The sequence below is a fragment of the Caretta caretta genome, chromosome 9 (assembly GCF_965140235.1).
Source record: "Caretta caretta isolate rCarCar2 chromosome 9, rCarCar1.hap1, whole genome shotgun sequence".
NCBI lineage: Eukaryota > Metazoa > Chordata > Testudines > Cheloniidae > Caretta > Caretta caretta.
In genome coordinates this window covers 77,352,071-77,366,301 of record NC_134214.1, presented here as the reverse complement: position 1 = coordinate 77,366,301, position 14,231 = coordinate 77,352,071, and the positions used below count along the sequence as shown (strand labels likewise).

Genomic DNA, 14,231 nt, shown 5'->3' with positions numbered 1-14,231 from the left:
ACAGTCTTCTTTTTGCTTCTGTTCCTATAACGAATTTATAGGTAAGGTAAAGTACACTTTTTCCTGGAGGCTTTGTAGGACCATAGAGTCAGGCTGCATTTGCTCAACCACTATACAATTAACAATAATACATTCTAGTGGAGTTGATCACGGCTGACACACGTTTCCTATGAACTGACAGGGTTGTTTTAGATATTTGTTGCAGTCCATGGAGGGGCGTTAGTGACAGATCTGCTAAGTCATATGTCAGTGTGTGCTGATGCAGCTGGCTCAGAACCACTTTCACTTTTACAGACAATCCTGTACCTGTCTCTAGAGCACGCGGTGCCCAGGCCTCCAAGTGCACCAGCCATTAACGAGTTCACGCACATACCAAGACGGGTGAACATTGTCCTCATTTTACAGATACCAAGACTGAGGCGCAGCGTCGGCCAGGAGAATCGACATGTCTGTGGCACACCCCAGCCCGGGCACAGCTGGCCAGGGAACCCAGGCGTCCTGCCACGCTGGGTGTAAATCACGCTGTCTGCAGGGCTGGGCCCGAGGCACCCCCGCCGGCAACACCTGGAGCCCAGGCTCAGCGCCTGCCGTTCGGCCTCTGCGCGGTGCTAGGCCGCTCTTGGTGCCAGAAGCAGGAACATCAACGGGGGGGTGCCCCGAGCTCCCCGCCCAAGAGGAGACTCTCCCGGGTCTGCCCCAGGCCCCGCCGCCTCCGCGCAACACGCTTCTTTCGTCAACCAAGATGGCGTCCGGGCGCTAAACTTAAGGGTGGCCTCTACTAATATGGCGGCCGGGCGCTGCTGTGCCACTCCCGGCCCCGGAAGTAGTTGCGCGTGGGCACCGCGTCCCTTCCCAAGATGGCGGCGGGGACAGCGGAGACGCCGCCGCGGCTCTCCGAACTGCTGGAGTCAGGCTGGCAGCTCCTCGACGAGGTGGAGGCCAGTACCGAGCCCTCCTCGGGGGCCCCGGCGCTCCAGGACAAGGTCCGGCGGGGGCTCGACCTCCTGCAGCAGGCAGCCCGCGGCGTAGCGCAGCTCGACCTGTTCAGGTGCGCGGCCGAGCTGCTCCTCCGGGGGGCGGAGGCTTCGGGCCGCGCCCCCTCCCCAGGGCGCCCGCCCCCCTTTCCCCGGGCTCTGCCGCCGCCCCCTCCCTCCCTCCCCCCCTGGGCGGCCGGCCCCGCCCCCCTTTCCCCGGGCTCTGCCGCCGCCCCCTCCCTCCCCACCCCCCCCTGGGCGGCCGGCCCCGCCCCCCTTTCCCCGGGCTCTGCCACCGCCCCCTCCCTCCCCTGGGCGGCCGGCCCCGCCCCCCTTTCCCCGGGCTCTGCCGCCGCCCCCTCCCTCCCCCCCTGGGCGCCCGGCCTCGCCCGCCTTTCCCCGGGCTCTGCCGCCGCCCCCTCCCTCCCCACTCCCCCCTGGGCGGCCGGCCCCGCCCCCCTTTCCCCGGGCTCTGCCGCCGCCCCCTCCCTCTCCTGGGCGCCCGGCCTCGCCCCCCTTTCCCCGGGCTCTGCCGCCGCCCCCTCCCTCCCCACTCCCCCCTGGGCGGCCGGCCCCGCCCCCCTTTCCCCGGGCTCTGCCGCCGCCCCCTCCCTCCCCTGGGCGCCCGGCCTCGCCCGCCTTTCCCCGGGCTCTGCCGCCGCCCCCTCCCTCCCCACCCCCCACGGGCGCCCGGCCTCGCCCCCCTTTCCCCGGGCTCTGCCACCGCCCCCTCCCTCCCCTGGGCGGCCGGCCCCGCCCCCCTTTCCCCGGGCTCTGCCGCCGCCCCCTCCCTCCCCTGGGCGCTCGGCCCCGCCCCCCTTTCCCCGGGCGCCCGGCCCCGGGCTCTGCGGGCCGGACCAACTAATCGGGCCACCTCGGTCCGCGCACTCAGGGGACGAGCCTGCTGCACGTGGCTTGGGCTGGCCGGGCGGTCGGTCTCGGGGCCTGCTGTCAGCGCTGGAAGCGCAGGTGTCGACAGGCCGCCGGTATTTAAAGCCCCTCTGGACCCTTCCCAGATCTTAAAATGTCCCAAGTAGGCAGCAGCTCCCTTACACTGGGGATCCGGCTGTGGTTAGGAACCTGAACTGGTGTCTTCAGCAGAGGGAAGGGTTTGTAAAATATCGCTAATATAGGCAAGATCATGGAGAGTTAACAGCAGAGCTTTGGTTAGGATCTGGGATTCCCAATGTTTGGATCACTGAATCCTGCTTCTCCTGTAAATACAGTTTCCAAGCAGCGGGTATGAATGAAAATCCCAGAAATAGTGTTTGTGGTAGGTGAAAAAGACCCCACCCTCCTGCCTGCTGCCACCACCTCTGAGGCACAGTTTGGTGGTTACGTTTTACAGAAGGTGAAGAAACATTTCAAAGAGTGTAAGAACAGATAGGCTTTGTGCAGAATTGTAATACATCTATATTTGCTCAACTTCAAGAAGTGCAATATTTTTAACAAATGGACAACATTCTTGATAGAGAAGCAAAAAGCTACATACTAGTTTTATACTATTTTAGTTTTCAGAGTCCCTCCCAGTGGAGAAACTACCATGTAATGTAGCCACACCTTGCAGATGAGGGGCATTGGCTTTCATTGCCCATCAGTTCTGCAGCTTGGTCTGTCAGAGGGATTGCTTTATAGTGGCATGAAGTGTTCCATCACCTAAGTTCTATTTCCTTGCTGGTCCTGTTAACAAGAGATCAAGTTAGAGAATTAAAACTGGCCCCTATTAATCAATGGGCCAGTCTACAGCTGTTTTAGGAGTGCATAACAATCCATAGAATATGGTGATGCAGAAAGACCCAAACCAATTGCTAAAGAGCATTGTATGTTGTGAGTATTACAGCTCTATCTGGGGCCTTGTCTAGGCTAAGATAAAAGCTATGGTGATATAAAATATTAGCTAACACATTTTAAAAACCCATCTTTTCTCCTAGTTTAGACAAGGCTTCAGAGCTTGCACTCCAGGAGCTGTCTTCCTCTGAGGAAATGTGTTCCATCCATCCCTTCCTTTTGGTCCTCCCCACCATTGCAGAAATGTGAAGATTACAGCTCTTCCTATACATGCCATAGGCGTGAACCCAGTGGGGCAGAGGTACAGGAAGATCTTATTTCTCTTTCAGCCAAAATGAAGACCTGGAGGAGATTGCATCTGCTGACCTGAAGTATCTGCTGTTACCTGCTTTGTTGGGAGCCCTCACCCTGAAACAGGTCAATCTCAGCAAGCGGCTGGAGCATGTGCAGATTGCTCATGCCCACTTCATGGACTTCCTGACGCTCTGCAAGAACTACCAGATTGGCAAGTTCCACCTTCCACCAACACCAGAGAGTCCTAATGAAAATGAGTCTACGGAAAGTCTTTCGGGGGCTGGCCCATCTGGCAGAGAGGCCAGTCTGGTGGCCATGGCATCTAATAGACAAGCAAAAATTGAAAGGTAGGTCTGTCTTTTTTTTCTGATTAAAGCAGTTGCAGATACAAAATAAGGGGTGGAAAAGTAGAATATTTCACAGTACAAAATGTACAGTATGATATTATAGAAATGAATATAAAATGATAAAGGGAATAGTTTGAATTGTAAATAAAGTGAAAAAACAGTTTTTCATCATCCATTTATTAAATACATGCATTCTAGTTTTCAAGGTATTCACTATAGGTATCATTTAATACTATTAATTTCTCCCTGGGCAGGAGAGCCCTTGATTTAGTACAGCATTCATTAATAGGCATGTTGATTACAACTTCTATTCAGTAGTTGTAATCACTCGGGTAACTGAGACCCCATCTTGCACAGAGAGGGACTATTTGTGTAGTATTTACCAGATTGGAGCCTAAAATTGTAAATGAGAGGAAGAGAAATATTACCAGAGCCACTATTCCAGGGGTGGCCAAACTTACTGACCCGCTGAGCTGCATACGACAATCTTCAGAAGTTCAAGAGCTGGGGCACCCCTGCTAGAGCTTGGGTTTTTGGTCCTGCTTCTGCTGAAGCCCTGAGCCCCGGCAGGTGCACCCCGTGGGGCTGAAGCCCCAAGACCCCCATTCCCGCTGGGCAGAAGCTCCTACCCCATGTCAAGGCAGAGATCCCAAGCTCTTCTCAGCCCACCCCCCGGTCTGGTAGGTAGAGAATGGTTGTGGGGGGCTTGGAAAAGAGCCACATGTGGCTCACGAGCCATGGTTTGGCCACCCCTCCTCTATTTCAACCTAAGAATGTTAGGTGGTAGAATGTTATTGTATTGTAGTAGCGCCCAAAGGCCCCTGTTGGGTGCTGTTGGGCACTGTACAAATGCAAACACATGGTCCCAGCCCCAAAGTGTTCATATTCTAAGAGAAATGGATTTGGGATGGTAAAATAGTATCATTTCGCCGATCCAATGGTCTCCAAAGCCTTTTTACTGTGATAGGAAAAACACCATACACTTATCAAAGTCCTCAGTACTGCTACCTCTTCTTCAGCGTAAGTTTTAGTACAACAATTTAAACAATACCTACTTTTCATGTTGTATAATAAGGTATAATGTACAAATAAGGTCACCTCTTGCTATGAGATCAAGGTAGCTGGCAACAGTATGCATACTGGGGAAAAATGTTGATATCTTCTCTGTAGATTCTGTTCAAGGGCAACCTGCAGTCTGTTCTCTGATCTGGGAAGTTGGGGATTTCCATTGGCTTGATGTCAGCAATGAGGAGTCACGTTTACTTGGATAAAGACAAGAATAGTTCACACAAACTGGGAAAGATTTTCTTATGTGGATTCACCAATACATCTCTGGCCTGCGTGTTCCTACCACCTCTTCCCCCTCACCCTCCATCACCCCAAGTGCATGGAGGCCCTCAACAGTAACTGGTAGGAATGTGGTAAAATTCTAGTGTCTTGGGAGTAGTAATAAAACGTGTGGTGTCCTTGGAGTAACTTATTTGAAGAGGACTGCCCTACTTCAAAGTATTAAGGTCAGCTAGGATAGGGTCACTTCCCCTGTAATGCTCCAGGAGGGAAGCTGGCGGTCTGGTCCTTCTGTTGCTTAGCATTATGCTTCTCCAGCCCCTCAGTATTGAATTTTGTAAGAGATTCTCCTGAATGATCTGCCCTTCCAACCCCCTTAGTTTCCCTCTCCTTCGTTCTTAATGTTTTATTCTGATGACCCCAGAAAGGATTCCCTAGCTGAGTTTGTTAATCACTGAAACTGGGCATAAGGGGCTAGCCTGAGAAGCATATCTGATTTAAATAATAATCCCATAAAGTAATAAAACAGCTCCCTGTTTTCTAGTTCAGGTGTCCTTTTGCACTTTGAACTCAAGGATTCAGACTTTGAAGCCCAGATCTCTGTCTAGCTAGGAATTACTGCATCCTATAGGATCCCCTCTGACATCTTTATTTCTTAAGAAGGGTCTGATTAGCTCTCATGTTGGTGGTCTCAGCAGGGGCACTAAAGATTTTAGGTCATGAGGTTCAAGTGCCCCTTTCCTTCAGGTGATCCCTCCATTAGGAGTATTGGTTGTGTTGTGTGGGGGAAACTCATTGCCTCTGCCAATGCACTATCTATTCTATGCATAGGTCGCTTTAGCCCAGCTTCTACCATAACAAAATTTACTTGAGGAAAAACCAAATGACCCTTACTGGAATATTTTATGCACTGTGGGTGGTTTTTTCTATTTGTTTTTTCCACCAGGTACCAATGGTGGCAATTGTCGCAGAAGCTCCTGGGTGTTATGTACTCCCTTATTTGCAGTTATTCACACATCCTGTCAGCCTGACTTTTCTCTTTAAAGAGCTAATTTCCTAAAGATGGCACCAGAACCACTTTAAAATTGTATCTCTGGTTTCTGTTAATGGCCAGCAGGCTTCTTGGGATCTCAGCCAGCCTCTTGTTTGAAACCTATCTTATTCAACAGCAAAGTGGAGATACCTGCAGCCAAATCTGTTCTTACCCACACTGCAGTAATTAGCCATCAAAAACTCCCCTTTGGTATATTTTTTTCAGTTCCCAAAATTGTATAAGGCACCTCACCAAGACAGGTGAAGATCCCATGCTTGCTCCAAAGAGCTTATAATCTAAACTTGAGCTGATGCATCAAAGAAGGATCAAAACCCAGACAAAGTGAAGGGGAGGGAAAGGGAGACTGTAGCAGATTTCCCTCTTCTATTGAGCTATATGCATGTGACTGTTTATATATTCTCAGTACCTTACAATGGAAAGGGAAGGCCTTTAGTCAAGAAGATAAATTCACCTACTGGATGCTGATTAGCCTGGGAAGAATGTCCTTGTACTCCATGTCAGGGTTCTCCAATTGTAGTTTGTGGGGCTCTTTGCCGCTGGTCGTAAGGTGCTGACTTGTATTGAAATATATTACTTTTTTCCCTGTAAGCCGCTGCTGTAGTTCTGTTGGGTTGTATTCTAATTCTGAACTTCAGAGGTACTTGTTCCAAAAGGTAATTTCTCTAATAAAATGTGATCCATCCTAAGACAACCTCCTGAACACTCTTTGCTCTACAGTCAGCTGTGTCAGAGTACCATCTGTTAAAAAGTTGTTTGAAAGAGGTTCTTTAAATGGTCCTATCTCTCCCTCCCTGAGGCAGATATAAGCAGAAGAAGGAGGTGGAGAATAGGTTGGCCTCAATGAAAGCTTTTGTGGAGAGTGGCCAGGTGGAGGAGGAACAGATACGGGAATTCTACCTGTTGCAAATCCAGAAGTGGATCACTACAAGCCTGGAGGAAATCGAGAGCATTGACCAGGAAATGGTGATTTTGAGAGGAAGGAATGCACTAAAACAGGTATGAGATTTGGGATATGTCGTGGGGTATGGGGATTGTAGGTTTTGTGTACAATGGCGGTTGATGATGGACATTGGTGAGACTGAAACAAAACAAAAGATTATCAGATTGTTTCAATGGCAGAGCTTAGGGTACTTTCATAAGTGAAGTCATGGGTTAAAATCCTACATAGATCACAAGTGGAATGAATGGAGGGGCCTCTGTTTAATGCCTCATGAATATTTGTCTGTATTAACAAACCAGGACCAAATCTGGCATGACCTTTTCTAGTTGTGGGCAGTCAAGGCTTGAAATAGCAGTGTATTGCACATCAGACTTGCAGTACACTAAGGACTGCTAGGGCAAACCTGCCCCAGCAATTTCCCTACACTATGCCAGATTGTCAGACACTCACTCTTAAAATAATCTGCAACAGTTAAAATAATAATCCAGTGAGCTTTTAAGCATGCAGTCTTGGCTTTCAGAATGTCCAGGTGCCGTCTGAAAGGAGTGACCCTGTTGAACAGTAAAAGCCCCTTCAGCAACATGTGACAGCTGTATCATACAGAACGATGCTGCTTTCAAGAGTTCAGGCTTTGTGTTGTTCACTTAAAATGTCTGCTGGTTAGAATTAGAAACACATTAAATGGGTACTGCATAAAATATTCCAGCTTTATTTGAGACATAGACTTGTTTTGTGCACTTCAGTGACCTGTCCCTGTAGCACTGTCAGCTGGGGTGACAGCGCTCTGCTCATCTGCAGTGCTCTGAGGTGATAGAATTATTGCTCATGACAGGATTTACTGAGTGGCAGATGTGCCGTGTTTGGTCCCTGGGAGAAATAACGGTTCTCGTTTCTTCCTCCAGGTTAGTCTAGCTCAACTGCAGCTGCCTCATGTTTTTTCAGCTTCTTGCTTTCATCCAGGACTGGAGTGCCTGAGGCACAGGGGAGTGCCGTCACATGCTGACGCTCCCATAAGAAATTTATGGCGTAGCATGGGTTAGGGCTGGAACTTGTCAGACTCATGGTATGTCTACACTGCAGCTGGTATGTGATCCCCAGCGCCGGTGGATAAGTCTGCCGAGCAGATAGGTCTCTTGATCTGCTCGAGCAAGTATGCTAAAAAGAGCAGTTTGGTCATTGCGGAATGGATGGTGGCTCAGGCTAGCCATCTGAACTTCGACCTGGGGGTCAGGTGGGCTTGGACTCGGACAGAAAGCCCAAGCCGCTGCCTGTGCCACAACATCCACACTGCTGTTTTTAGCTCACTAGCTCAAACAGAGCTAGCACAAGTCTGTGTCTCCACGCTGGGAATCAGACCTCCCAGCTGCAGTGTAGACCTATCCTCCATACGTTTCTCTGACTGCAGAGGTGGGACTCTTCTCATGCTCTGCACTAGAGGACATGAAGGGGGATGCAGGGGAGGTTATTCTGAAGGTAAATCTGTTTGCCTTTGTTTCCCATCTCAAGGCTTCAGCACCTCCTCAGACTGCTCAGCGTCCCAGGACTGCAATGAAACCTTTCGTTCTCACCCGGGACGCCATGCAGGCTAAGTATGTGGCACCATAATAATGTTAGATGCAATCTCTGTCATATGGCTCCGTTTTCCTGGAAGTAGTGAGCACAGTGCTGCTTGGAATATGTTTACAAAAGGCTAAGCTGGGCTCAGGGCATTCTTTCATGTCCAAAGGAAGTACTTCTTCAAGACCTGCACCACATCAGGATGGCTTTTATTGTATGTGGTGGGTCTGGAGCCTGTAAGATACCGCCTCCCGCTTTTCCTTTTCTTAATTCTCCTCTACCAGCATGCTCCAATATGCTGTCGTATGCCCCCTTCTCCTGGTGAGGAGGAAGAGAAGATCATCTTAGCAGCATCTCTCTGTGGAGTACACTGATCCAAGAGTACCACCATATTTGTGGTCTGTTTTCTTTATATTTGGTTAACTGGGGAGAGTTCCCACCTGGCAAGGCTTCCTTTGCCCCTCTCTGAGCCCTCAATATGTCATACCTGCATCAATGTTGCTACTCGAGCAGAGGGTCTCTTCGCACTTCCTTTCCCAATCTAGGGCTTGAAACAGAGCCAAGAAAGGAAAGAAGGAAGGCAGTCTGAGTTGGCCCACAGTGCTGCTCTTTGCTTCACCTTTGTTACAGTCCCTTCTCGTCCTGTATTTAAAGAAAATTTTACTCCTGCAAACCTTGAGATCTTGGATCTGTCCCTAGGAGTGAGGTGCATGTTTGTGCTCAAAGGATCTGGGTAATTCTGGTGTAGTTTGTCAGTGTCAGTCTCTAATGTGAAGTGTCAATGTGTTAGAAACAGTGAAAGCTGTGACTTCAGAAGCAGTCTCCCAGTAGACTGATGGACAGACTCAGGAAAAGACTGTCATATAGTCAAAATAAACAAACTTGGTAGTGAAGCATAAGATGTTATCTACTAGAGAGGTCTGCTGTGTTTTTTGAGAAACACACATAACTCCTTAATTCTAGCTGTTAACAGGAAGTGCACTGAATGGGTTCAGGGTTTTATATTTTTATACATACCAGTTAATTGTATTGGAAGGAGTATGGTTGCCAGGTCTTTTGTCACCATCCTGTGCCTAGGCTTTTGTTGGGATCTTAGAATGTGTTTACTTAGCTAAGTAAAGGACTGTGAATTCTGAGCTTGGTTCCTAGTTGCTTCGTGTTCTACAGCAAGCATGTAGGGGTGTTGTCCATCCATACCCTTTGGGGTGAATTGATGCTACTTCAAGGGTCCTAAGAGCTGAGCAGGTCTCTCTCTTTTAGACTTCTGGGATGATCTCCGTGGATGTCAGGTTACTGGAGAACAAATTGCTGTAGGCTTGAACTCTATATAAATACATTAGTTCCAGTACAAACCATGTTTATGTCCCGCACAGCATTACAAGATAAATGTAAGGTGTCCCAAAGTAGGTATGTGTATCATAACGCACATTAGAAGTTCCTAGCCATTAGTGACTTGAACTGCAACTGCTGAGAGCCCCAAGTCCCCAGAGGAGGTGTTGATTGCAACTACTTGTGCACAATAACATCATCTATCCAGAGTTCACAGATGTGTGTATATGGATTAAGCCATAGTGGCAGACTCCAGGCTAGAAGTAGCTCTCTCCAAAGCGCAGTATGCGACCAGTTTGCTGTTTCCCTATCCTTTTTGATAAAGGACCCCACAAGGCCACACTACATGTTGTGGGACAGAGCAAGACCGGAAATGGAGGAAGAGACATTTCTAGCCTTATAGCAATAGTACTGTAATGTCCAATTTGAGGGGGACAATTAAAAAAGGAGAAAAAAGTTTCCAGAGGTTGGGGTTTGCCCCTTTGCTTTTCCTGGTGATCTTAAATTGTTTTGTTGGGGCAGTGACACAATACAGCAGGCGATCTAGGAGACGGAAGGGTATGCGTGTAAAGTTACTAAATGGGAAGATTGTAGGAAGGGGAAATCAATGAAAGCACCCAAATCTGTGTTCTGCACTGGCTGATAGAGTAAATAAAATGGATTGTTGCCAGATCTTCGTTATGGCCATTAGATACAAAAATGAATAAGCCAAATAAATGGAACTGAGCTAAAAGCAGCAGGAGACTGCATTGGTTACACCCTGACTTTGACCGATGAGCCTAATAAGGAGCAGAAGCAATAAGGATTCAGTAGTCCTGGGATATTGTCAGACCAAGAGCCTGAAGAAAGTAAGAGCAGGCTGGAGGGGAACAGAGAGTATATTGTAGAAACAGAAACATCTTCAGCGGACTGGATGAGAGTCTAAAATATTCTCTGGGGAGCAGTTTAAAGCAAGGCTGTGAGTTCACACTCAGAAGATGGTAGGGCAAGCAGCCATGGCCAGAAGCTATGGAATCAAAGCTAAATCAGAGTAATTTGTTAGTGGAACAGACTCATTGAGAAGGTGGCTGAGGCACTGTACTTGCAGAATCAAGATCAGGGACGATGAGATGCTGGTGGGAAGGATTCATAAAGTTCTGAGTGATGACCGAAGTGGCCTTGTCTGGCCCTTCTGTCTCTTTCTGTGGGACTCCAGAACACGGTTCCTTGGTGGGACTTACATTCATTTACAAGAAAACTGAAAGGAGTTTGCTCTGAGGAGGGATAGAAGAATCTCTAATATTCACAAAGGATCCCGAATAAAGACCCTGAATGCAAGGATCAGACTATAAACTCTGGCTGTCAAGTCTGTGGAGAAATTGGAATGATTTGTGCTGGTTTAACTAGACAACGCAGAGATCTTTGACTAGAAAAGGAGTGTGTGCAGGGATGAAATTTTAAGGCATTCTGTTCTGAAGTCCTTAACTATCTTCTGAGGATGTCATTCTGGGGCCAGTCTTATTAGTTCGATATGTGCATGGACCTAAGCTCGTCTTATCATTTTTATAATAATTGCATGTTTCAAGTGCTCCTCATACAGGAAGATCTCACACAGTGTTGCAAATTTATTAGCTACCGCCCCTGAAATGCAGTCACTTTGTGGGGAGAGCATCAGCCAGGCAGATGATATTCTGTGCACTGCAGCATCATAAGGGAAGAGATTTTTGTTCAATGATACTAGGGGCCGGTTTTGTTCAACATCTGTATCAATGATCTGGATGTTAACTATCTATTTCTTCCAACAGGGTGTTAGGAGCCGGCTATCCTAGCCTGGCGACGATGACAGTAAATGATTGGTATGAACAGCGCTGTAAACAGGACCTCTTTCCCGATAAAGGCATACCACAGACAACAGCAGGTATGGAGCAGTAAGGAAAATGTAAATGTGGGTGCTAATGATCCTAGGAATCACAAACCAGTATGCATTATTGCAGTGCCAGGAAAATTGGTTGAAACAATAATTCTACACTATTATAAAATAACCAGATAAACATAATCATAGAATATTAGGGTTGGAAGAGACCTCAGGAGGTCATCTAGTCCAATCCCCTGCTCAAAGCAGGACCAACACCAACTAAATCAGCCCAGCCAAGGCTTTGTCAAGCTGGGCCTTAAAAACCTCTAAGGATGGAGATTCCACCACCTCCCTAGGTAACCTCGTCCAGTGCTTCACCACCCTCCTAGTGAAATAGTGTTTCCTAATAGCCAACCTAGACCTCCCCCACTGCAACTTGAGACCATTGCTTCTTGTTCTGTCATCTGCCACCACTGAGAACAGCCTAGCTCCATTGCCTTTAGAACCCCCCCTTCAGGTAGTTGAAGGCTGCTATCAAATCCCCCCTCACTCTTCTGTTCTGCAGACTAAATAACCTCAGTTCCCTCGGCCTCTCCTCGTAAGTCGTGTGCCCTAGCCCCCTAATCATTTTCGTTGCCCTCTGCTGGACTCTCTCTAATTTGTCTACATCCCTTTTGTAGTGGGGGGACCAAAACTGGACACAATACTCCAGATGTGGCCTCACCAGTGCCAAATAGAGGGGAATAATAACTTCCTTCGATCTGCTGGCAATGCTCCTGCTAATACAGCCAAATATGCCGTTGGCCTTCTTGGCAACGAGGGCACACTGCTGACTCATATCCAGCTTCTCGTCCACTGTAATCCCCAGGTCCTTTTCTGCAGAACTGCTGCTTAGCCAGTCGGTCCCCAGCCTGTAGCAGTGTATGGGATTCTTCCTTCCTAAATGCAGGACTCTGCACTTGTCCTTGTTCAACCTCATCAGTTTTCTTTTGGCCCAATCCTCCAATTTGTCTAGGTCACTCTGGACCCTATCCCTACCCTCCAGCATATGTACCTCTCCCCCCCAGCTTAGTGTCATCTGTGAACTTGCTGAGGGTGCAATTAATCCCATCATCCAGATCATTGATACAGATGTTGAACAAAACCGGCCCCAGGATCGATCGCTGGGGGGTTCAGAGGAACCTAACAAACCTAGCTGAATGAGCAACACGATGGCAGATGAGTGTTGGAAAATGTAAGCTAGTGTGCCTCAGAAGGAATCATTTGAACTCATCATGCATAGAACTGGATTCTTAATTAACTGTAACCACTCAAGAAAGGTATTTGAGTGTCACTGCAGACCTCACAATGAAAACACCTGTTCAATATGCAGCAGCAGTCCAAAAAGCAAACAGTGATAGAATGTATAGAGTGGGATGGAGAATAATACTGAAAACATATTGCCGTAATATAAATCAAGGCACACCTTCTCTTAAATCAAAACTGAACACTCTTATTCTATCTTTTTTGAGATGGGCTGTCCAGAAATCAAAGGGTCTGTATATGGGCAACGAAAGTGATGAAAAGTTTTGGAGAGACCTCTATTTGAAAAGGTACACAGTGCAGTTTAGAGAAGAGATAAATAAAAGAGGCTATGATAGTTACTTAAAAACAAAACCCAAGATACAAAGAAAGTAAAGGGTAAATGGGAAGACCCATTCTCGTAATACAAAAACAGGGAACACTTAATTAAAGTGAAAGATCGTCCCAGCACCAAAGAAATTATCTGTAAGTTGGTGAAATGACTAGCATCGTAAGGCCCTGGACTGTAGGCACTACTGCAAATAAATTAAAGTAATATACTAAACTGGCAAGGAAATACTTTTTTTGTGTTTGTTTTTTAACATAATTAACCACTGGAACTCCCTGCCACATCGTCTCTTAAGTAAGAGCCTCACAGGATTAAAACAAGGATTAGACACTTAAATGAATGAGTATATCCACAGTTATATTTGAGTAGAAGAACAGAAAGGATATAAGCCTTTGTGCTTCAGGGCATAAGTCAGCCATTAACTGAGGGGGGTTAGAAAGAAACTTTCCCTATGGTATGTTGTTTCATAATTGGCCACTGCGGACTTTCTTGCACCTTTCTCTGAAACAGACAGGCTACCAATCTAGATGAACCATTAGGATGATCCCATATGGCAAGTCCTTTGTTCTTAAAGATCATATTCCAGGAGACATCACTACAGAGAACTCATTTGTTTCCATCTCCCTGTGTGGTAGCTTACTCTTTTTCTTGACCATCAGCAGATCTTGATGAAGAGGAGCTGCAGAAAGAGCAGCAGGAGAAGAAGGTGGAAGAGGATGATGAGGCAACTCTACGGAAAGCTCGAGGCTGGGAGGACTGGAAAGACACACACCCAAGGGGATATGGCAACCGAAAGAACATGGGCTGACTGTCAAAGGGATGAGTAGGGCAGGAGAGTCTCAAATGAATGCACTCCATGATATAGCAGGAATATATAGCTGTACATATGCAGGGAGGTCCTTGGTTTCTGCTGGATGTCACCTATGGAAGGGGAGCGAACAGGACAGTTTGTCTCGATTTACATTAGATATCAGAATGCGCGCTTGTCATGGAGTGATGGTGATGTGGCAAAGCTTCATCAAGTGGGGGGCCTTTACTTGAGGGATCAGAACAAAACTTCCCTGATCCTCCTAATTAGAGGGAGGAGTTGTTAAGCAAAAGTCTATTAATTTGAAAGTGGCTCTTTGTATTGGTGATGGCTGTATTTATTTTTCTCTATTTTTAAAAGAATAAATTTTCTTGTGCTGCTTAATCCTT

The 14,231-nt window shown here is 47.6% G+C and overlaps 1 protein-coding gene across 2 annotated transcripts; it reads left to right on the top strand.

The window, feature by feature from the left end:
• Positions 1-827: 827 nt before the first annotated feature.
• Positions 828-14,226, top strand: IGBP1 (immunoglobulin binding protein 1). 2 transcript variants are annotated; one of them, XM_048863609.2, is made up of 6 exons: positions 828-1,048; positions 3,092-3,403; positions 6,545-6,740; positions 8,191-8,273; positions 11,355-11,467; positions 13,697-14,226. In XM_048863609.2, the coding sequence occupies exons 1-6, from the start codon at positions 858-860 to the stop codon at positions 13,840-13,842; spliced, it is 1,041 nt and encodes a 346-aa protein (XP_048719566.2). In that variant the 5' UTR covers positions 828-857; the 3' UTR covers positions 13,843-14,226. The 2 variants fall into 2 exon arrangements, with proteins under 2 accessions (XP_048719566.2, XP_048719565.2); XM_048863608.2 differs by having other exon boundaries at positions 13,694-14,226.
• Positions 14,227-14,231: the final 5 nt, after the last annotated feature.